This window comes from Zootoca vivipara, chromosome Z (assembly GCF_963506605.1).
Source record: "Zootoca vivipara chromosome Z, rZooViv1.1, whole genome shotgun sequence".
Taxonomy (NCBI): Eukaryota; Metazoa; Chordata; class Lepidosauria; order Squamata; family Lacertidae; genus Zootoca; species Zootoca vivipara.
The window spans coordinates 6,450,593-6,476,025 of NC_083294.1; the positions used below are offsets into that span (position 1 = coordinate 6,450,593).

At 44.8% G+C, this 25,433-nt stretch overlaps 1 protein-coding gene across 1 annotated transcript in view; it reads left to right on the top strand.

Annotated features, from left to right (window-relative positions):
• ASTN2 (astrotactin 2) overlaps positions 1-25,433 on the top strand; it is a 605,773-nt gene that overhangs the window by 345,814 nt on the left and 234,526 nt on the right. The window contains 1 exon segment of the mRNA XM_035112940.2: positions 11,106-11,256. Coding sequence (XP_034968831.2) covers positions 11,106-11,256 — 151 coding nt within the window.

Here is a 25,433-nt window from a genome sequence, read left to right on the forward strand (position 1 = left end):
TCGTAGTGAGTACCATTTTTTCCAGTCCTTTTAAACACCCCCCCCACACTTCATTCCTACCACCCTGCCTGGAGAACCATTAAAAGGACTAAGCAGTCTGATTAATTCAGGGAATCCTCTTACGATGTGACTGAATGTGAGGCTGAAGCTTTATCCCCTTTAATAGGGCCTTTATTTTAAAACACAAACACTTCATTTTCTCCCTACATTGCAGCAGCAACCACACTCAGAACAAGCTGTGTTTCAAGCTGAATCCCATTGTGTTAGCAGGAGCTGTCTTTCAGTTGGGTCGATGAACATTTTCCCTGCCTTTTATTATACCTGTGTAGGTTTCCCTTTGAAGTTTCCCCTGTATTCACCATACAGCACATTTAGGTCTCATTCCACAGTGCCGTTCCTGGTCTTCTATTGTATTCCTTTGCATACCTCTGTAAAATGGGCAAAATGTAATATGCTTGTGTGTGTTGCAACAAATGCCCCTTTTTTGTACCAAACTGCTTCCTGCTGTTGCCTTCTCAGTGCTGACAATGGGTTGTACATTTTATTTCTCTAGTACCTTTTGAAAAGGGCTCATGTATTCCAAGAGGGCCTTTCAACATTCCCCAGCTCGTAGGTGGGAGGGAGGGACCATCCCTTGTGTGTTATTACTGGCCTGTAGTGACTTAAAATAAGCCATAAAAGTACCGGGAAAGGGCACTGGGAGAGAGGTTTTGAAACATCAACAGGACAGAACTTTACACTGTCTGTTCCTCTTGCCGAGTTGCCTGTTGCTAACACAGCAGTGGAGGGTGGCTTCTGAGGCACAAGTCCTGTCTGATCTGTTTTGACACATCTAATCAGATGAGCATGGTGATGCCTCCTCTGTACCCACTCACCAGTCCCTACCTTTGTGAATTGCAGTTCAAACTGAATATCCTTCACAATTACCTTGTCATCTTGAAGCAGTGCCAGTGGCTTCACCGAGGTTGATAAAGAAACAGAGAGGGACAGACAGCATGCTAAGGAAGCTGCTGCAGAACATAATTCAGCCCCAGGCACCCACATTTTTTTTGCTGTGGGTGCCCAGCCTCCCCCCTCCCCCCGGGGCTGGCTTAACGCTGGTGCTCCAGCATTGCTGCCTTAACTCTGGCACTCCAACTGGGTTGGGGCTGTAATGGATTAGCCCCAGGATGGAAGATTTATTACACCCTGGATTAGAAAGAGTTAATCCACCTCCAGCTTAATTGACAGCACATCTTTAGGAAGCCAGACGGTTTAAAAAAGAGGGAATAACTGTTTTGGCAGTTGGAAGAGGGGGAGTGTGGTGACGAAGAAGGTTGTGGGGCCAGGATAGTGGTGGTTCAGGTTAGGCTTAGGATATCTTGAAGTTAAAGTCTGACAGAGTTAATGTATAACTGTAATTAAGCTTGTGAACTTATGCATCATTAAGAAAAGAAAAACCTATGTTCTCAAGAAAATAAAATTCATCTTATTTTTGTGCCAAAGAGTATCATCTTGGTTATTCCAGCAGCGTATTAAAACTCAACGAGGTGGAGACTTGGAAAAGGGCAAAACTTACCTAAGGAAAAGGGGATAGTTTGTGTCCTAGAGTCACACAGGAAGGGCAGTATGGTGAAAACCTAGAGTGCCACAAGTTTGCCAGGGTGATATGGCAGACTGATACAGTGGGGATCTGAGTTGAGGGAGTCCCTGTTCTGTAGGCAAGAGGTTGTTCATTCAAATAGCCCTGAGGGTTTGTGAGATCAGGCCACGGAAGCTGGAATTAGACTCTCTTTACTGAGAAGCCCAGAATTGAGGGGTTTCTTTTAAGGTGTAAGGAATTGAGTGGGGATTGCTTTACCCCTGTACCCTTTCGTCTCATAATCTATCGGCAACGTCGTCGAGGGGGTTCGTCGCAGGGGCCTCCACCTCTGCCATAGGGCTTCTGTTGGGGCCCACTGCAGCCGCAGATGTGCTTCTGTGGTGTGCTGGCCACAGTGGGCCCCAACAGAAGCCCTGTGGCAGAGGTGGAGGTCTAGCCCAGTCACCACCACGGTGCTGAAATGTGAATGTGTGCCATGGCACAACCTCATGATGGTGGGTCATGCATGCCCTCGGCACTCACAGTCTGGGGCACTGCTGCTATATATTGTAGTGCTGAAAAGAGTGGCAGATTTATTGTGACAGAACCTTTGGTGGTTTGTAGCCCACTTCTTTAGACGAATGAACTGCTTTCTTTGGTACACATATTGTGTTCATACACATTCAAAGGGGAGTGTAGGCAGCAGATCTAAAAGGCCAGGAAATACAATGATTAAACAGAGCCAGTTTGCAATAACAGAAAGGAACCTACACATTCAAACAGTCAAGGTTTGGCTTAGTGTGTTATGTGAACCAAGCCACAGTCTTCAGCATTTCCATGCAAAGCTCAAATGTATAAAGAAAAGCAGTGACCACTCAGGATAGCAGTAATTGGCAGCAACACACAGTCTTTGTAGCTTTGCTTTGCTAATTTAACAAATTGAATGGGAGAGCTCAGGTGATCAAGAAGAGCCAGTCATATTCCAGTTATTGCAATATATCTCTGGCCAACTGCTCTCTCTCTCCCCCCCCTCTCTCACACAGAGAGGGAGGGACGGAAAGAGGGAGATATTGGGCAAGGAATCAGTCAAAGCACCCATCTGCACTTATTTGCCTGCTGTCCTCTACCGCCAGCTGTGCTATCTGCCACTCTCCCTGTTCTGCCTTATCCAAACCTGCTTTATTGCCTTTCCCTCAGTGTAATGGGCTATTGGTTTTCTGCCTATGCTGCCAGGTGCTACATCTGCCTGAAACCCATCCTGCAAGGATTTTAGTGCTAAGCACCTGTCAGGTATCTCTTCTCCTAACCATTTTATCTGGGGTTTTTTATAAAAAAAGTTTTATTCCTCTTTCCTCTGAAAGGCCACCAAGCAACAATTCTGCTGCTGTGCCAATAACTTGCTGTTGTTGCTGACTTCAGTAAAGCAGGCAAGCAGGAGACAGAATGTCATGTATTTTATTGTCCCATGACACAGAAGCAGTCGAACAAATTGTGGTGGGCAAAGAACAATTGCCATGTCTTACAAATTTGTTCGTCCCGGCTTCATGCATGGTCCTGTATGAGACGCAAAGTGACAATGGTTGATTTCGAAGGCCCTGTGGTTCACATTAGAGAGACTGGGGTGGGTATTCTGAGCCAGCTTACTCCAGGTCCTGAATAGGAGGTGAGTGTATGTTTACAATGAGTTGTAGATCTAGTAACTCATGGTAGTTACTTAGGGAAGGGGGGTATTCTTTTGTTATTTGTGTTTTAACTATTTATTCATGCTTTTATCTTGTGAACTGTCCTGAGATCTTTAGATGAAGGGTGGTATATAAAACTAATAAATAATAATCAAGTAGGGGAGGAGAACAGATGTATGTCCCATTGGCTGGGGACCAGCCCTCTGTAAATGGAATAAATAAAGCATATGTTTACTATTGGATTAGACATGTGTACTGAAGTTAAAATGTACATGGTAATAGAGAGAGGTGATCAGCTTAGCAAGTATAATTGCAATAATAAAACAATATTAATAGGCTCAGAGAAATTGCTTAATAATGCTCCAGTTAAGAATCCTAACTATGCATCATCCCCAAATTGCAAATGAGCTTGCTGAGTTTACAGAGGAACTTACAAAAAGAGAGCGAGAGTGAGAGCGAACAGCACAAATGCATAGCTTGATAATTGAGTTAATTAGTGTTCAATTACTAGACATTACTATCTATTACTAAATATTGCTGCTACCAATTAGGTGTTGAATGGACCCATATTTTGCTGCAATTAATAATTTAAATTTTATTAATAAATGCACAAATGTGTTTGGGTACCAAGTGAAACATCTATCTGCAAATGTATGGGTATGAAAACATAACCAGGGGTCATAGTTGTTGTGTTTAAATGTAGAAATTTCAGTGGAAATAATTGCTTTTTAACACATTGAACCCTTTCAGGGTTCTCAGAAGTTGGATAGGACTGTGGTGAGAGAGAAGCACAGAAACTAACCTAGCTCAAATAGCCATACTGGTCCACGATTAAAGAAGCTTCACTATAATTTTAGATGGTTTCTTAATTTGGCAAACCGGAATCAACAGGGTTTGTGCTAACTTTGGTCAGAACAGATAAACCATAGCTTATGACATTTTCTCTGCCCCCACTTGCTGTTGCTATGCTGAATGGCAGAGGCTTGGAGGGATATGGGATACAGATTTATGTGGACGCAATGAATATAGAGATGTGCAAACAAGGGTATATGTATAAATTATTACTCTTCTGCCCTCCCATCTGCTATCCTGGAGGGCTATCAGTACTTCAGGCCAGAGGCAGTTTGGTTGGACTAGGTTTGATGTTTCAGAAGGAAAAGGGGAGGATCTTAGTGTAAAGTGCAGAGCCAGAACTGAAAGGATGAAAAATAATAACCTTAATAAAATGTATCCCACTCTTATATTGAATGCAACAAAATTCTTATTCTCCCACAAGCATTCAAGAGAGACTATATATTTCTTAACAGTTAAGGCTGATTCAAAAATGCATGCATTTTGGTATTTTTTGCATTCATATTTGAACTGTGTCCACAGTTATTTTTAGTTGTTTGTCTCTTAAAAATATATATATACATATTAAGAGTTAGGTTTCTTCCCACCTCCCATGTATTCTAAATAGATAAGCTGCTAAAAATACTCAGATTCTCAGTCTAAATATGCCATGCGGGGTGTATATTGGAAATCCTGTTGCTTTGAAGTGGCACTAAGAGCTTTTCTGCATTGCAGTTTAAATGTATTTGTCTTCTTTGCAGCTGGGTTTTTTTGGGGGGGCGGGGGGGGTAATGATTAGCTCTTTAAAGTGTTCTAAACACAAGAGCACTCAACAAACTACCGTATATATTTGTTTCCAAGTCTTTCAGCAATATCTAAATCTACAGACAATGTGTTGTATTCAATGATAGTACTCCTCAGAGCAGACCCATTGAAACTGATGGAATTAAGAAGTTCTTTAATTTTAATGGGCCTACTCTAAGTAGAACATTCTCTATCTTTAAAGTAAGGATCTTTTGATCAGGCTATTTCTGGTCTGTGCCACTTTTGCAGCTGTCCACCTCTAAGCTCGTTTCCATGTTAAGCTATGCTTTAAAATCTCAATGAAAATTGATATCTAAACACACACACACACGCCTGTGTTTTTGATACTTTTTTGGACCAAGATCATCAGACAGGCCACAGCTAATATGGCCCCCTCTCCTGATCTTAACACCTGGGAGGGTCTGTAGGAAGGAAGTGCTCATTCAGTTATTTGGAGCCTAAGTTGTGTAAGGATTCCATTTTTTCTTACACACACACTGTACATAGAAAAGTAGGTACAGAACCCGCCTTTCTCAAATGCTATAATTCTATATTATTTTTTCTTTCTGTCTGTCTTTTTGTGTTATATTGGGGTGGTTGTAGATACCCGTGAGTGAGCTTTCAATCATATGGACCAACACCTGCAATTTCTAGCAGTATATAGCTCAAAGCAAGCTTTACTATCTCTTTGAGAATTATGCCTGCATTTTGAACATTAGGGAAGACTGAAAGAAAAGAGATTTTTAGATAGAGAGCAGAAATCACGGGGGAACTGTACTGTTGTGATTTGGGGGGGGGGGGGCTCCACTAATCCCAAGAAATTTGATTATTGGGGATATGAAGGTTAAATACGCTACAGAGGAATTCCTGGGCTAGCCTTTCCAAAACAACATAGCCAATACAGCGCCATTGAGGGCCATTGGCAATGCAAAATAAGTGTCCTGGCCGTGACATATTGTTTACAATATTATCAATTAAATTAAGTGTTCAGACTGGATAAATGAAATGGATTCATGAATCAAAGTTCCGAATTTGGAAGGGAGCTTATAGACAATTCAGAATAACTCCTATCTAGAATGTATAAGTTATTACTAGAATGGGAGATGTCAGGGGGACCCCCCCCCACAGGGAGCCTCCCCCGTCATCCTGACCAGCACTTCGCCCAGCGACAGCGGTAGCAGTGGGTCAGGTGGGGGGAATGAGGAATGGAGCGGAATAGAGGGAGGGCTCAGTGAGGCATCCGAGCCCTTGCACCGCCCCAGCCAACTAGTGGAGGAAGGAGGGCTCAGCGATGTATCAGAGCCCCTGCACTGCCCTAGCCAACAGGTGGTAAATTATGATGAATGCTCATTGTCATTGAACTGCCTTGCAAACAAATCAGAACAAATGCTCAATAAAGACTTAATATAATCTAACATTCCTGCAAGCTTTGTGCAATCAAATCAGGATGGATGCTGAATTAAATAAGTTGACTGAAGGGGCCCTCTGTCTGCCTGATTATTCCAGTAGTGGACTGACTCCCCCCCTCTTTTTTTTCCTGTTTGTCTTCTGATGGATGGGAAAGTTTTTGATTCATCCCTCTCATTGTGCAATTGTGTCTGTGTGACACACAAATGGATATATATTTTAAAAAGTAAATTTTTGATACGCCCTGTTCACTGCTTCTGCAGCAGGCACAGTATTCCAGAAAAAAAATGTGAAGTGTGTGTAGAATCGCTCAAAACAAGCAGCCCTTTAGAAGATCCCTGGGGCATGCAATGTGGCAGAAAAAGGTCTGGTTTGTCTCCTTCACGCACATCAGTCTCTTCCCCATGTGCTCAGAGGCTTTGCTTGGAGGACCTGCCAGTCGTTTTCTCCAAAGCAACCTTTTGTTCTCAGCTTCCTCTGCGTATGGCAGTCAGCCCTCTCCTGTTTCATTGTCACCTGCTCTTGTCAGACCTTCATATTTAAATAATAATCCTTCTCTCGTATCAAACGGTTCAATTAAACAATCCTGCTTGATACATAGCAGCCCTTTCTCTGTTTTCTTTCACTGTGGCAAAAGAAGGAGAATGCCAGCTTGTTCATCTTATTTGAACACTTGGTTCCCCTCTCCTCTGTTCTCACTCACTCATACTCTGACGAGGTTAATATTTAATACATCCATCTGCTCAGTCAAGTCCACCAAGCCTTCTGCCTTAGTGGTTGCAGCACCAGTTAGACCTTTCACCTTGCTTGAAAAGGGGGACCCTACTTTACTTAGGAAAGTACTGTTGATGTATGCAACAACAGCAGCAAGAATACTATTTGCCCAGGGATGGAAAGAAGGAAGAGCCCCATCGAAAGGAGAATGGATAAAGAAGATGATGGACTATGCGGAGATGGCAAGGCTGACTGAGAAGATCAGAGACCAAGAAGATAATAAATTTAATAGAGAATGCCATAACTTTGTAGAATATATTAAAGAACACTGTATAAATCTAATAACGTTAGCAGGATTGGCATAGCACTTGCAATTTAAAATAACAAAGGATAAAAATGAAGTACAATAATCTGGACAAATGCAACTAGATGTAGTTAAAGGGAAGATACAGTACATTTTTTGAAGCTGGGGGGGCTGGTGGTGGAGGGAAGTCTGGGGATTCAGAGAACCCCATAAAGGTACTGATGTGGACTATGGTTTAATGTAAACAAGTGGCATAAAATATTTTATGCAAATATTTAAGTCTTATTTTTGTTTGTTCTCTTATCATAATTTGTATAATTCAGGGGTGTCAAACTCAAATTCATCGGGGGCCGCATCAGCAGTTTGGTCACCCTCAAAGGGCCGGTTGTGTCTGTAGGACTATGTGTCCACTCTTTATTATCATAAATTATTGTCACTGCATTCAATTATTACTGTTTTTTGTAATAATGTAAGCTCATTCCCGCCCCCACGCGGATCACATTCCTGCGTCGTGGCGCATGTGTGGGAGGGGATGTAAACGAGGGAAATTTGAACAAAAGGTGGGGATCGACGGCTTCCGGGGGGGGGGGCTCAACTAAACCTTCGGCAGGAAGGAGAAAGCCACTGCTGGGATTAAAAACCTGCAGATGGAAAGAGGGCTTCCCTCTCCCGCCCTGCGCACACCCAAACCCTGCTAGGCAGGATGCCACACGCTGCAACCCACCCCATGCTTTGGAGAGGGGCAGGAACATGCGGTGCAGCGCCAACTCCCTGCTTTGCTTTTGCATCCTCCCTCCTCAGCGCCAGAGTCCCTTCCCCTCGCGCTGAGGGAGGGCAGCGGATTTCCCGAGGAGGAAGGCGGCGGCAGCCCTAGCGGACGTGCATCTTCGCCTCAGAGCTGCTCTTCCCCCCACCGGCGCTTTTGTCGTCTTCGCCACCGCCTCTCCCTACCAGGACTGCAGGCAGAGGAGGCTTGAAAACCTCCCCCCCCCCAAAAAAATTCCCCTCCCACCTATTCAAACCGCAAGGCGACTCCATCTGGAGCCCTACATCACGAGGGGCTGAGAGGAGGCGGCGGCGGCAGAGCGGGAAGAGCAGGAACCCGTGCTGTCGTCGCCGCCTCCCTCCCGGCCGTCCCCCGGGGAGCAGCTTTGCCGGAACTGAGAAGCCAAAGGGCGGCACGGGGGTGGGGGGCAGAGCAAGAGCCAGGCACCCTCCCGAGTGTCTATGAGGAGAAAATGGGGGAAGAGGGAAGAGAAACCCGGCTCCATCAAGAGAGCGACTGTTGCGCTTCGCCTACTTCCCCCTCAGGCTCACTCCGCGTCCCTTTCGCCCGCTCGCTCGCCCACCTCCCGGATGCAGCCGAGGAGAGGAAGGGAAGCGGCGGGCGGCGGCTCCCCAGTGCCGCCTCACTCACTCTCGGAGACAACAGCAAAGCCCGCCAAAAAAAAATCCAGCGCTGCTCCGTCCCGGCACCAATTTTGCCGGCGGTGCCTGTAGGGCTTTCCTACCTCCTCGGCGGGCTTCCTCCTCCTCCTGCATCTCACTTCCCCGTCTGGCCGCTGTGCCACCGCCTCCCTCAGCCTCATTCGAAATTGAAATTCCCTGGCCAAGGCCGTCAGTGCGGCTCCAGCGCCCCGGCCTCCGCCTGCAGCCCCGCCCCTGGTTTTGACCCTCGGCCAATCGCAGGCTCCAGAACTACTGTGAGTTGCTATTGTCGGCGGCGGCTACGTGGGCCACATGACGAGGTCTGGCGGGCCGGATTAGGCCCCCGGGCCTTGTGTTTGACACCCATGGTATAATTTGTATTCCACCCTGTGGAATGCCCTCCCACTAGAGGTCAAAGAGAACAACAATTACCAGACCTTTAGAAGGCATCTCAAGGCAACCCTGTTTAGGGAAGCTTTTAATGTTTGATGGATTTCTGTATTTTAGAATTTCTGTTTTTTTGGAAGCCGCCCAGAGTGGCTGGGGGAACCCAGCCAGATGGGCGGGGTATAAATAATAAATTATTATTATTATTATTATTATTATTATTATTATTATTATTAATTAGTTTATTTAAGTCTTATTTGAAATTTGAAATTATGGTTTGAGTTATGGTTTGGATTAAGTCATGTTAAGTTATGTTAATTTTCTTATTGTTTTTTTTAATTTGTTTGTTGCTTTTTTGTTAATTTTTTTATTGTCTGCTTTGTTTTGTCTATTTTGTATTGTTTATAGAGTTGAAATAAAGATTTTCTTTTAATAATAATAATAATAATAATGTAAACAAGTGGTTTTTTTAAATTAAAAAACTGGTGTTTTTTTCCCCTTTTTGAAACTTTGAAAAAGAAATTAAAGAAAAAGAAAAGGGTGACCTCTATCCAGCTGCTGCCACCAGACTCTGCCGCTCTCTCAGTGTTATTCTTAGCCTTTAAAGCGCTAGGGCCATCATGGACCTGATTATCTCAAAGCCTCATTCTCCCATATGGACCCTCCTGTGTTTTAAGACACTTTTGGAGACTCTGTGCCTTCATGTGAGCAAGCATGAGAGAGAGGGCAATCTTAGTGGTGCCATCTGGAGATTTGACAGGCTCCCTCTTTGCTGTCTTTTAGAGAGAAACTGAAAGCTCCCACACCTTTAAAGGTAGACTTTTAAATACAGTGTTACAGGTTTGGAGGGTCAGTTTGGATGCGGCCCAATCGCCTTCTCAATCCAGCCCACGGACGGTCCGGGAATCAGCATGTTTTTACCTGAGTAGAATGTGTCCTTTTATTTAAAAAGCATCTCTGGGTTATTTGTGTGAGCTGCCTGGTGTTTTTACATGAGTAGAATGTGTGCTTTTATTTAAAATGCATCTCTGGGTTTATTTGTGGGGCATAGGAATTCATTCATTCCCCCCCCCAAAAAAATAATATAGTCCGGCCCACCACCACATGGTCTGAGAGACGGTGGATCGGCCCACAGCTGAAAAAGGTTGTTGACCCCTGGTCTGTGTGATCCTGGGTATTTGTTTAGAATCTAGTAGAAGAGGCTGCTGAACCAGTCAGATAAGTTTGATAAGGTCATTACCTGGCCAGATGAGTACCATGGTTTACATATCCAAGACACAAAACTGGGCTTTTTCTTACCACACCTGGTTGAATGCCACTTCATCCTGGGATGGGGAATAAAAGGGCAAGGGTGTGTGTGTGTACAGTATGTGAGGTTTGGGGATTTTTTTCGTTGATGCCGGAAGCTTGAGATCCCTGGAACCCTAATGGGAAAGCAAGTTCTGCTGGGGCATTAATGTGGGAGCCCTTCTATCCTATGCTCATGTGGATATATGTGTAAATAAAACCAGGTATGCTAAAGACACCACAGTCTCCACTGACCTTCATTCTAAGGAAATAGAACCGCAGGTGAGCTGAGACACTCCTGGAGTTTCTCTCCACTCAGATATTGGGGTGTATGCAACAAGATGATTTCTGAAACTGGTTTGTTTATTTGTGCTTGTTAAATTCGTGGGACCGTTCTTTCATGCAATTAAAACAGCACGTGGAAACTAGATTAGCATGTTGAGAGGGAATTGCTAGCCTAAAACTCAATCACTCTGTTTTTTCTGTGTGCAGGGGATTGAAGCCCCATGTGTAGTTGTGGTCCTAACTCAATAGTTTATCACCTCTGAAAGAAAAGCCTCTTGTGCTCTTTGTATCTGGCAGCAATACAAAGAACAGAAAAAGAACAAAAAAAAACCCCCACCCTCCCTTAAATTTTACTCCCTTTAGCTTCACCAGTGGGCACACGAAGCTGGTTTTAACAGAACCTTTCTCCTCCAAGGGAAGAAGCAATGCTGTCAACCTATTTCGAAACCATCAATGACCTTCTCTCCTCCTTCGGGCCAGTTCGAGACTGCTCGCGCAACAATGGTGGCTGCACCCGGAACTTCAAGTGTGTGTCAGACCGCAAAGTGGATTCGACGGGCTGTGTGGTATGTACACCTCTGAATTCCTCATGAAGAGAAACAGCATATGAGGCTAGGGGATGGGGGAAAAATGATTTGGTTAATATCAGGCTTCAGATCCTACCTAGGGTTCAGCTAGGTGATGGTATCCTGAACACACATTGTATGCTAAGGGTGCTTGTCCAATTTAGGGATTAGCCAGGCAGTAGCATCCTGCACTCTCATTTGGGCACTGGGTTCAGCTTGGTAGTAGAATCGTAATTCGCTAATTTGGCGACTGGGAGTACAAAAGTGACCTGGTAAAAATGGGAAGGTGTACATCCTCAGCACAACTGTTATGGATAGGCAAGTGTCGTTAATTAAATGTTAGAGCTTCCAACAGAAAGTACTTATTAGTATCCTGGCTTCATCACTTTTTCGATATGCTTTAAGCATCACTGTGCACAAATTCAGAGTTCTCCAGGTCCTTGCAAATCCCCTTCTTCCTCAAAAAGATGCCTGCATTGCAGGGATTTGGACTAGATGACCCTCAGAGTCCCTTCCAACTTTTCAGTGCCATCATTTTTTCTCTTCCCCGCTCCCTGCAACAAGCAAAGTGTTGGAAACATTGGTACATTTCCAAGCACAATTCAAAGTGTTGGTGCTGATCTTTAAAGCCCTAAACGGCCTTGGTCCAGTATACCTGAGGGAGCGTCTCCACCCCCATTGTTCTGCCCGGACACTGAGGTCCAGTACCGAGAGCCTCCTGGTGGTTCCCTCGCTGCAAGAAGCGAAGTTACAGGGAACCAGACGGAGGGCCTTCTCAGTAGTGGCACCCGCCCTGTGGAACGCCCTCCCACCAGATGTCAAAGAGAAAAACAACTACCAGACTTTTAGGAGATATCTGAAGGCAGCCCTGTTTAGGGAAGCTTTTAATGTTTAATAGAGTATTGTATTTTAATGTTCTGTTGGAGACAGAATTGTTGTTGTTGTTGTTGTTGTTGTTGTTGTTGTTATAGACTGATCTGGGTTTAATTACTGAGGATATTTATGTCACTGGTAATGTACAAAGTTGCTTAAATCGAACAGCTTTATTTTTTCAGTGACTGTTTCCCCCATTGTCCCTCCTTCCCCAATTTGTCTGACACTTTACCCTACAATCTGTGCCTCTCTCTGGGTGGAGAGAGAGGGGTGACGACTGTACTGGACCACCTTTAGAAGTCAATATGCATTATAACACTAGAAGGGATTCATGGAATCCTAGAGTTGGAAAAGGTCCTGAGACTCATCTAATCCAACCCCTGCAATGCAGGAATCTGGGGCTCACACCTACAACCCTGAGATTAAGAGGCTCACACTCTACGTACTGAGCTATCTCAGTCGGAAGAAACTGATGATAAATGGCAGCTCCATCTCTCCATTTACATTGGGTGAAGTGCTGATAGCGGGAATTGAAACCCACGTCATTCGGGGGGGGGGGGTAGGAGTCCTCCCTCCCCTATCCTTCCACAAAATAGCTGCATCTGTACTGGAAGGGATGCAGACTTCAGGAGCCTGGTGGTGCCATTTGTGTGTGAAAAAGAGTTTGCAAGCAAAAACACCTACACACCCACACAAAAAAAGTATTAGAAAAGGTGTGTATGCATATATTGAGGTGCGTGTGTGTGGAGATGCAGGTGTTTTTCCTCCAGTTATCTCTGTTTTCAATTGTTATCTCTGAAGAGCAAACACTTTCACAAATTTGATGCCTAGTGCACGCTTCTCAGCATTTGGTAGAATGATGCAGCCTGAAGTCACAGAAGTTTGCATTTGTCATCTTTCTCTTTTCAGTACTTCAGCCCCCTTTTTCCATTTTGAAATATTTGTTTGAGGTGGGATAGGGGCCAATCCTTTCAGGAGAGAAACACCCATACATTTTGCCTCTATTGCCATGGAAAGGTGTCTCTTGCACCAGTTGCTCAGGTGTGCCTTTTCTTCTTCTCAGTCTGTGCCCTGGTCTGTGGTGAACCCACTCCTAGTATTCAGCACTAATTGCATACATTTTTTTTATAAAAAAAGTTGCATTCCCCTCTGGCTTCAGTGCAGTTTCTATGCAATTGATATCATACCTCCAGTCATGTTCTTCCAAGCAAAATTTCTCACTTTCTCTTTGCACCCAGCTTGTCACATCGTTATTTTCAAACTCACTCTATCTTTTTGTGTGTGAGAGAGAGAGCGAGGGAACACATCTACAAGATGCTACCTGTGATTTGGCTGAAGGTGGGAGTAAAAACAGAGTGCACCTGACTGACTGTCTCTCTTCTCCCACTTCCATCATCTCTCTCTTTCTCTATAGATCTTGGGCTGCCATCTGGTCAATGCTATACCTGTCTCACTCTTCTTTGCTAACTGGTTGTTGTTTTTTTCTTTAAAAAAAATCTCTTCTTCAGTGCTAGACAAAAGTTATTTAAATACGTAGATTCAGTTTTATTTCGACCCTTCGGGTACCAAGTCCCTCAGTTACACAGAAAGAAATTTAGGGGAAGTAGGGTGGGGAGGAAGCGTGGCAAATGAGTGGCTGGCTAAGTAAGCAGTGGGTGGATTCCAGGCAGCAATCCTCTAAGGCAGAGATAACCAATGTGGTGCCCTCCCATATGTTGCTGGACTGTAACTCCCACTGTTGACTGTGACTGTTGACTATGACCCATAATGGATGGGGCTGATGGGAGTTTTAGTCCAACAACACCTGGAGGGCACCGCATTGGCTACCCCTGCATTACGGGGCAAAACTCTCCAACATTACTGAGGACAAATGGCTATTTTTAATGGGAAGCAAATGAGCGGAGAGGAAGTTAATGTGTGGCATCTTTCAACAACGTTCTGAAGTGAAGCGGCATTCCTGAATTCCTACCACCTAGTCCTCTGCCATGTGTAGATCCAGATCCAGATCCAGGCCTGGCCTTGGGTTTCATAGAACAGCTACTAATTATTAGTTCTCGTTGATAGAATCTGGAATGTGAAAGTTCTTCTTTCCCACACAGTCATCTACATCTGTTTCCAGTGTTCAGACTGAAAGTGCCAATGCTTGTGTAGCCAGTACAGTGGAACCTTGATTTACGACTCCCTCCGTTTACGAAAACCTCCGTTTACGAACGCTGCGGACCCGGAAGTGTTTACATCCGGGTGCCGTGGCGTCGGATGTGCAGACGTGATCTGCGCAGCGCGTGCATGCGCAGAAGCGATCTGTGCAGCGTGTGTATGCACAGAAGCGCTCTATCGGTGCTTCGCGCATGCGCAGAAGCGTGCCTTCAGCAAGCGAATAACTCTGTGAGCAAACGCCTCCGCGGAACAGATTGCGTTCTCAAACCAAGGTACCACTGTATAGCACTATCCTTACACATGAAGGAGACACCAGTAGGCCTGGGGGTGAGGAAAATCCACAGTTTGCAATAAACACACACACACACACACACACACACACACACAATTTAGAGAAGGGAGTATGAAAGTGGGGAAGTTCTGGGGGAGGGGGAGAAATGAGCCCAGTGAGGTGTTCTCTGCAGCCCACTGATTGTCAGCTGATGGGGGATGTTGCATGTGTATTATATGGAACAGCCACATCCAGAGCACATATTTAAAACACTGTCATACCATCTTAACAGTCGTGGGGAATTTTTGGGAACTGTAGTTTGTTTAAGGTGCTAAAAATTGTGGCTCTGTTAGGTCAGCATCCTCAACAAGCTACAGTTCCCAGAATTCTTCATGAGTGATAGAATGGTATAATGCTGCTTTAAATGTATGCTGTGGATATGATCAGAGTGTCTGGGATTCTGAATAGGGAGAACTCCACATCCTAGCGGCTGTCATTGCGTACATGAATTGTCTTTCCTTCTCCTTTAGTAATTCTGCACCTATAATTCCTAACAAAAGAGTCTGGGTGTTTTTTTTTTGCAAACATAATTTTAACCCCCCGCCCCCCCAAAGTTCATTATATATCATCTCCCAGAATTATTTTATTACCTTGCAGAGCCATCCTTCTGAAATTGGTCCTCACTGTAGTGGTCAACCTGTGCCTGGCTTTATCACTTCAGACTACAGGTGCCCGGGGTGGGGTGGGGTTTACATATTTAAGAGTGATCCTTCAAACCGCAATAAATTGAAAAATGTTAAATCTCTTCATGTAGAAAGCCAGCATGTCATAAGGAAGGCGTCTTTAAGAGTCTTCTCCCTGACATGCTAGTTTTCTCTGTGCAGGGCTGTGTTTAATATGGAAAAAGCAGTCTTTCATGTGAGCCCCACCTGAAGTCTCAGGTGACATTAGCAACCCAGGCAGAGGTAGACCATTTCAGTGCAGAAAGGTCATGAGAAGGGGAAAGTACAATGCTGGACGTTTTAACAGACAGGAAAGGAAAAATTGCTAAACTGAGACAGCGATTTGGAAACAGGAGGGAGAACAGTTGCCAAGTTTTATAAATCAGCAACAACGATGCTAGACAAACTCTGATAGATACATTTTATTTTTATTTATTTTTAGTGAAAAATATATGTATATCTGGCACCTGCAATATTAAATTATAACTAAGGAGAATCCCTTATTCTGTTGAGACCTTCATTTCTGAGCTCTGCACATCAGTTGCCTCAGGGGGACACTTAGCAAAATGCAGGATATTGTGACTTGTGCTAAGATGCTCAAGAGACAGCTGAATTTGAACATCTGAAGCTAAAATAATGATGGATTGGTCTTGTAAAGGGCATAAGATAAAAAAAAAACCCAGAGAATGTGAGAGGAGGAAATAGAGGCTTTTATTAAGGAAAACATTTGCAGTGTGTTGCCTTAGGAAGAGTTGTTACTTTTGAAAAGCAGGAGAAGTTTTAATGCAGAAGCTGCTAATAAGAGCCAGAGGACAAGATTTAAAAGTTCTGCTAATATTGGTATTCCAGGGACATTGAAACAGTGAGGAATAGGAGGATAGAGGTTACTGTGTACAGAGGTGGTTTCACGCCTGCCCTTTCATAAAAAGATCCCTGCTGTGAATCTCATCAAACCCACCTCCCGGAAACCGGTTGTTATTCAGAGGAAGAGCTAAAATAAGATGCAATCAAAGCCATTCCTTGCTGATAGACCTATCACCCTCCATGAACTTATCTAATCTCATTTTAAAGCTTTCTTAATCAATGGCCCTCAGCACCTTGTGGCATTGTGCATCAATCTCATTTGGTAACTTCTAAGTTCCCATATTAGGGACCCAGGTGGCGCTGTGGTTAAACCACTGAGCCTAGGGCTTGCTGATCAGAAGGTCGGCGGTTCGAATCCCTGTGACGGGGTGAGCTCCCGTTGCTTGGTCCCAGCTTCTGCCAACCTAGCAGTTCGAAAGCACGTCAAAATGCAAGTAGATAAATAGGAACCGCTACAGCGGGAAGGTAAACGGCGTTTCCATGTGCTGCTCTGGTTTGCCAGAAGTGGCTTTGTCATGCTGGCCACATGACCTGGAAGCTATACACCGGCTCCCTCGGCCAATAATGCGAGATGAGCGCGCAACCCCAGAGTCGGTCACGACTGGACCTAATGGTCAGGGGTCCCTTTACCTTTACCTAAGTTCCCATATTAATGGAGATGAACATTGTTTCCATCAACTTTATCTATGCCCTACATTAAACAAAAAACAACAACTCTCAGTCATATCCCTCTGTTGATGTTGCTTTGTCCAAGCTATGTCCAAATGCTCCCAAGCAAGCCCCTTCCTTGGGTCAAGCTTTATTATATGGACACATGGACAACAGACCCTTGAAACCTTCCACCAGACATTCAATGACTTTCATCCCACCATCAACCTAACAATGAACCAATCTATGCAAGAAATACATTTTTTTGGACACTACTATAAAAATACAGGATGGTTGTATAGACACCACCTTATACAGAAAACCAACTGACCGACAAACATATCTACACGCCTCTAGCTACCATCCCAAACATACCAAACAATCCATCATATACAGCCAGGCCCTACGTTACAACCGCATCTGTTCCAACTCTACAGACAGAGAATCTCACCTAAGAGATCTACAGCAAACCTTTTTAGAACTAAAATATCCACCTGATGAAGTTAAACAACAGATCAACAGAGCCAGACTGATACCTAGAGAGAACCTGCTGCAAGACAGACCCAAAAAAGAAAATAACAGAACACCACTAGTCATCACATACAGCTCCCAAGTTAAAACAGTGCAACACATCATCAGAGATCTACAGCCTCTCCTGGACAATGACAGCTCCCTTTCTCAAGCTCTGGGAGGAAGACCTTTCATTGCCTACAGACAGCCACCCAATCTTAAACAACTCCTCACCCACAATAATACAACCACCAGACTTAACATGGACACTGGTACCAGAGCCTGCAATAAACCCAGATGCCAACTTTGCTGCCACATACACCCAGACAACATCATTACTGGCCCCAACAACATCCAACATACCATCTCAGGACTATTCAATTGCTCATCTTCTAACATTGTGTATGCCATCAAATGCCAACAGTGCCCTTCAGCTCTCTATATTGGACAAACAGGCCAAACCCTACGCCAAAGGATAAATGGACATAAATCTGACATCAGGAACCATAAGACAGAGAAACCAGTAGGAGAACACTTCAATCTCCCAGGACATTCTATACAAGATCTCAAAGCAGCTGTTTTATTACAGAGAAATTTCAGGAACAGACTGGAAAGAGAAGTTGCTGAATTGGAACTAATTACCAAGCTTAAAACCATGGAGCCACCTGGAATGAATAGAGACATCGGATTCTTATCTCATTATGCATGATCAAGCTTTCTTTAGCGCCTCAGCCCTTGTTTTTTCCCCCAGGACCAATTGCAGCCATCAGCAGCCGTTAACAGCCATCCACAGGTTTACCACTCCCATCAGCCCATCATCCATCCCCCCCACCCCCACCCCACCCTCTGTGTGTGTGTGTGTGTATATATATATATATATATATATATATATATATATATATATATATATATATATATATATATATATATATATTGTCACAGTGGCCGGAGCGGGCTACTTCAGAGTAACGACTCTACACAGCTCTGCATTTTATTCTTTTATTGGTGCTGCGTATTTACAGTGCTGAAGTCATTGCTATATACACGGAGCTAGGTGTTCAGTCGGGTTCAGAACCTCCGAATGGCTTTTGGCGCGTCTTTCTCCAACACAAAAGCTTTGGCAGACCCATCCTCTTTCCCCTCCTCTTTCTGCGTAATTCCGGAGTTGGGGGGATGGGTCTCCCCCCCTTATTTGCCCCTTCCTGTCCCACCTGGTACCCTGGCTCCTCTACCTTGCCTGAGCCTCGGACACGACTTCCTGCTTCCCCACTGGAATCGGAACTCTCTCTGCTTTCCCCTGTGCTCGGGGATGGGCTTGAACTCAGGAGGGGAGGGACTTCGCGATATCCCCTGTCCCTCACATATATATATATGGGTCTTACACTTCCGTTTCCAGTGTATCTGAAGAAGTGTGCATGCACACGAAAGCTCATACCAAAATAACTTAGTTGGTCTTTAAGGTGCTACTGAAGGATTTTTTTTTTTGTCATGGATAGTTTAGCTGAGATTCCTGTGTTGCAGTGGGTAGGACTACATGACCCTTGGGGTCCCTTTCAACTCTACAATTCTATTATTATGTTTCTATGTTAAGCCTCAGCATCCCGTCCAATTCTGGCCCCAATCATGCAGCAAGGCTTGTTTCATGCAGGGGTGTAGCATGGGTGGGAGCTAGGGTGATTTCCCCCAGCACATTTTGGGTGGGGCATTTTGGCTGTTCATGCCACCCTCCCTGAGCCAGCCCTGCACAGTTTTGTGTGGGATCTTCTTAGATCCCAGCCTCGCAAAGCAGCTTGGGGAGGGCAGTATGAGATGGACCATAGCTTTGCAAAGGTGAAGTTGGGATTGAAAGGCATGCCTGTTGCATTCTTCTCCTGCACCCTCTCTGAGTGTTTACATAGCAGGGTACATAGGGTACTGGTAAATGGAGCCAGCTGTAGCAAGCTAGCCCTCAAATACTCCATGGCTGGTTTCATCTCCTGCATTGTCAGCTACCTAAACCCCCAAAGCTGGCATCCTGCTGGCTCCTGTTTTTTTTTAAAGGATGCTGGTAATTTAATAAGGAGGTTGTTTGATATGCACTGAAGCTGATCCATAGTAGTAGCAGCAGCTGTTTTACTTTGATATCAAATGGTGCTAACAAGGCACTAAAGGGGGAACTTTGCCTAGTTCCCAGCATCCCTCAGCAGGCTGTTTCCTTGCAGATGATGGTGTTTCTCCAATGTAGCAGTAAACTAAAGTCACTTAGTGGTGTGTTTATTGCATTGGTGATTTTTTTTTTCATTTTTTATTTTTGCACCAGTGGAATGTTGTTGCACAAGAAAATGCACAAACCAATAACTTTGTTGTGAAATGTGTGGCACAACAAGTTTCTGCTTGTGCAACTGCCACACTGGATTCCTCTTGTGTAGGAGTCCTTGTGCTATTAGACAGGCAACGCTGGATCTAGGCCCATGCTTTATTCTCTTTAATTCAAGGCCACTTAACACCCCCTATTCTTATTTATTTTTCTATAAGAGGGTACTATAACTTCGATCCCAAAAGCGTTTTTTGTTGCTGCTTCAATCCCCCCCCCCTTCTTTCTTTACTATCAGGTGTTTTTGAAGTATGTGCCAGGAGCATCTGCACAGCACATTTATTAGCATTGCCAACAAAATGGTTTGTAATATTTAGAGGATGTGATAGAATATTTGAAAAAGGCAGCAATTTACGCTCCACGGAAACACTCTTTTTCAAGTGTAATAATGAAGAAAGGAGCTGAGCTTAATAATAATAAAAAAGTGAAACCTTTTAGGCAATTAAGCTCACTTATTTTCTTTTCCATGTTGGGAAAGAGTGTCAGTAATGAGGCATTTCTGATCTTTGGAAGTAGAGCCTGTATTATCACCCTTTGTTGTTAATGAGCTTTGTATCTCCTGAAAGTAGTGGAAATAAACAGGCAATGGTTCGGATGTTTGTTTTCTGGAGCAAATGGCCCAATGTATTTCACATCTTTGACTGACTTAATCTTGCTTTCTAAGTCCTACATACCTTCAGTTCATTTACCATGGCAATGGCATCATTTGGAATAACCACCAGATTCCTGGCTATCAGATAGGAGATGCAAAAGCAATGTTACAGGAGGGAATTTTGCACCATGGTTCCTTCGGGTTTTTTTTCAATCGGCCAAAACCAACTGTCCCTTCACATGTTCTCCCAATCACATGAGAACAATTTTTGCTGCTGACAGAATAAGGTAAGCTGCCTACACCAAATCAGATTATTGGGCTTACACTGATTGTTTTCTGCACTGGCTGACTGCAACCCACCAGGGTTTCACAGGCATTTTAAAAACAGCTTCTTTGGGATTGAACATGGGAATATCTGGATGATCTGACCACACAAGCGGGACCTGATTGTGTAGGTTTTTCTTACAGAATCAGCACCGTCTGCCCTTCCAGCAGGCTGACAGTTTTGTGGGGAAGACCCAAGCAGTAGCCAGTGCCACTATTCTGCCCATGTAATTGGATCGTTTAAATGTTTCCCCACTCACGTGCAAGCTGCTTGTTCAAGGTGGCATGTTGTGTAGCTTTGGGAACTCTGATTCTCTTCCCACTTGTGACCTTGAAGGACGTCCTTTGTAATGGCTGCTCTGCTGCAAGAAAAGTAGACAAGTTAGAAATGGCAACCTCTTACTCAGCACATCTGTACTTGTGTGCATTTATAGGATTTTTTTTGCTGACTTTTGGGACAAAAGCATAGCCATACCTCTTTTCTCCATCCTTTTCTCTCTTTTTTTGTACTGATGGCAAGGCAATGATGAAAGATCAAGCTTAACCACCACCACTACCCCTGCTCCAATGTCTTAAAAAAAAAAAATTCAGGTAAACATTCTGAGCGAGCATTCTGAGCACTCCCACTCATTTGCCAGTTGTTTCACTATTAAGTGGGTACAATTTGGTTCTTTGATTAGGAGGAGGGAATACCTTCAAAGCTCTGAGAATGTGCTTGAGGTGGAATTTATATCTGTGCATTGGAGATTGATTGTGTGCCCTTGTGCCTTATCCATTCTCTGTTGCATCATTTGGGACTTTTGGGTTTTGAGAATAGCCAAGTAAGAGGTGACGTGGTAGAAGTTTTTTGTTTTAATTAAGCATTGCATACAGGAAGTGGATAGAGAAAAATTTCCCTCCCTCCCTCTCTCCCCACTTGTACTCATGGACATCCAGTGAAACTGGAAAGTACTTCTACATGCAGTGCATAGTTAAACTATGTAACTTTCTTCCACAGGAAACAGTGATTGCCCCCGACTAAGGTGACTTTAAATGAGGATTAGACTAGATAAATGGAGGACAAGGCTATCAATTGCTACTAGCCATGTTGACTATGTTCTATCTCCACTGTCAGAAGCATCGTTGCTGGCATCCGTCTGTCTCGAGAGACAATGGTGTGTGCCTCCGAGAAGGGGAGGGAAATCAAACTACTATGTTAAGCAGCACCAAAGTGACCTCTCCAGGGTGCAAGCCTGGGCAGTGTGCATGAAGGTCCTGGGCTGCCCAGGTGACAAGACCCCACCCCCACCCCCAGCCTTGCTGATGTGGTCCAAAGGAAAGCTCGGCTGCAGGAGTTGCCAGAAGGAGGCGTACAAGATACCATCCCACCATCTTAGGGACTCCATTCTGGATTTGTGTAGGGACAAGGATATCCTTAGCCTTTTCTTCTCTCAAAGATGTTCCTCAAGGCAGCCAAGGTTTAGGATCAGAGTTTCCCTTTGTCTGTGAATACTAGTTGCTGGGAAGTGCAGATAGGCAAAGTACTGTTGTGTAAAGGTTCTGCTTCCAGACTTCTCATAGGCATCTGGGTGGCCACTGTGAGAATAGGATGCTGGACTAGATACGCCATTGGCCTGACACAGCAGACTCTTCTTATGTTCTCCATTCTCACTCAGTGTTCCAAGGGATTTTCACAAGTCAACATGAGTAACCTAAGAGCTTAAGCAGAGCTCTGCTAGATCAGCCTCAAAAGCATTCATCTAGTTCCAGCTACACTGTCAGGGCTGGACACCGGTCAGGCACCGGTCAGAACACAGGAAGCATAGTTTGTCAGTCAAGGAAATGGCATACAACTTAGGAACACTTCCTAGCAGGTCTTGCCCCCTAAAGAACAGTTGGCAGGGCTGAGGGTTCCCCCTTCCTCTGCACTGCTGTAAGTCTCTGCTCCCAGATGTTGCCCAAGCAGTCTCAAACTACGCCTGCGCACCTATGGTTGCTGTTCTTCTCTCCTCATTATCCTGCATGTTTTTGAAGACCTGAGGGAGGAGAGCTTGTCACAGCTGGAGAGGGAGACTCCCAGGATTCTTCAGCAGTCCATTGACGCTTCCTCTTAGCTTCAGCCTTGGAGTGTGAACTGGTCCCTGCCACCGGCTCTCCTTGCTCCCTAAACTCTGTTGCCCCATTAACATCTGACATCCCCCCCCAATCTTCTCCTTCTGTCCTCTCTTCTGTGTCCCACCAGAAATCCCCTGGCTCTGAGCCTTCCTTCTCTAGGGTTTTCCTTGGATGTTCCTCAGCTGGTGCCTACCACCACTCCTCTTCATCCAGCCAGACCCTGACTTGCACACACCCTTCTGTATCCTCCACCGAGGAAGTCTAGAGATATTATCAGAGTTCAAGGGGATATTCTGTGCATGGCAGGGCCAGTGAGGGGAAAGTTCCAGGGTCCTGATAGGGAGGCCTGAAGGGCCCCATTCAGTTCCCCACCCCTGCTGTAGCATATTCCAAGCCGTGGTTTGCCCATGGCATCAGCTTCCTCAGTATGTATGGAGAGGTTTGACTTGACTGTTTTTCTTATCTTTCCTAGGGATCAGTGAATGATTTGTCTTACGTGAAGCATTTGTTCAGACTCCTGCCTAGTTTTTCTTCTTCTCGGCTGTGTTATAGTCTGAATAAATAATGCACGCAAAACTTTGTTCTCCATACAACACGCCAGCCAGCCAGGAGAAAGCTCCTGCGGGGATGTATTGACTAAGGACACATCATCCACGATTATCCAGAAAGAATTATTGGCTGAGGTGGCTATTGATTTTCTAATAATTTCTAGCCCTCCCCCAGACTCATGTCACCAGAGAGGCAGATCACAAATTGAACTGCAGCTGAATTGCTGCAGGATTGATTAAAACTCACAGTAATTATTGCCTCTCTACTGCTCAAGGCAGACTGATCAATGTGAGCTATAACTGATAGGGTTCTTCAGGCAATTTCAGGAAATAGGCATGAGTATCATTTGCTTTGCACCCGCAGAAGAGCAGGTATGTGGGAACAGTCAATGCTGGGCATTAACTGCTCCCTCAGAAGCGCTGTGGTTAAACCACTGAGCCTAGGGCTTGCTGATCAGAAGGTCGGCGGTTCGAATCCCTGTGACGGGGTGAGCTCCCGTTGCTTGGTCCCAGCTCCTGCCCACCTAGCAGTTCGAAAGCACGTCAAAATGCAAGTAGATAAATAGGAACCGCTACAGCGGGAAGGTAAACGGTGTTTCCATGTGCTGCTCTGGTTTGCCAGAAGCGGCTTTGTCATGCTGGCCACATGACCTGGAAGCTATACGCCGGCTCCCTCAGCCAATAATGCGAGATGAGCGCGCAACCTCAGAGTCGGTCACGACTGGACCTAATGGTCAGGGGTCCCTTTACCAGAAAATGTAATTGATGCCAGAGCTAGAATATAATTCAACCCAGTATGCTCCCCACCCCCTCTTTTTCTTGGTCCAGATTGTGCAGGATGAAGGCCAAAAAGTCACCCAGAAACTTATATTTTACAAACCATGGGAATTTCTGTTGAGTAATTAAAGGTCCATTAAATACAGAGTGCATGTTCTAACTGAGCCAGTGAGTTTGCAGCCCATGCATGACCACTGAAAAAATGAGGGGATAATCAGCTTGTGTCAGGGAACCCTGGTTTGCAGAAGTACAAAAGGCAGCAGTGTAGGAGGCAGGTGGGAAGGAACACACAAAAATAGCAGTGGTCCAGTGAGGACTGGGCATACCAAGTAGCCACAAACACTACAATGGAGCATTTGGTTGTGGGGCCTGCTTGTGAATTGCCTAATGAAGACAAAGGAAACAAAGCCAATATCTAGCTCCTCAGTTTAAGGAAGAGCCTAATAGTGGTAAGTTAGTGGAGGAGCGGGCACAAATAGTGCAGCGTGATGCAAGTGAAGGGTCTTTCGTGCTTCCCTGCTTTCTTGGAAGAGCTGCTGATTGGTTGTGTCACATAGGAAGGGAGCACTTGACAGTCTGTCCCAGTCTCTCACAGCCTGTACACAGTCATAGGATGTCTTCTGCTGACTTGTTCAACCTACTTCACAGGCTCCTGCTGTTTGGCAGAATCCCCGAAGCTTCTTGGCGCATGTGGTCCCTAGAGCTGAGATGATTAACAGCTTGCAATTAAAAGAACGAGCGTTTAGAAGTATGAAATAGTTTGCAGATATTAAATTAATCATGATGATACAGGTTTACTTAACCAATAAATATATTACTGTGGGCCCTGAATTGCTGCCAGGAGTTTTTCCACCACCCAACTCTTGTGCTCTCTCTCTCTCTCTCTCTCTCTCGCTCTCGCTCTCGCTCTCGCTCTCGCTCTCTCAGAATTCAGAGGGGAGATGTAGATGTCCAATGAAGGGGTCAGTGGCAGGGGTGTATAAGACAAACTGATCTGTGCAAACTCATATTTCCTTTAATCAAGTCAGAAGAACAGGCCCTCTTTCCTCAGAACTGGCCCTCATCCAGTACACTTCATTCATCTAGTACACATACTGTTTGTCCCATCTATCAAGCTTTTCAGGAGTCTCACTGCTGCTCATAACAACCCTGCAAAGCAACCTTACCACATTCCTGAAACAAAAAAGCCTGAAACTCAAGAAGATGGTTCTTCCCTGTTGAGGATGAGAGACTGCAAGATGCCCATAACTATTCAGTAAGCTTTGTGTCTGAATGTGCACACACACACACACACACACACACACACACACACACACACACACTGCAATATGAATACAGACAGACACAGGCACATCATTTTTATTTGTATGTTGCCTTTCCATATCCAAAACCATGCTCAAGTGTCCTACAACTTGAAAAAAATACACAATACAAACCTTAAAAG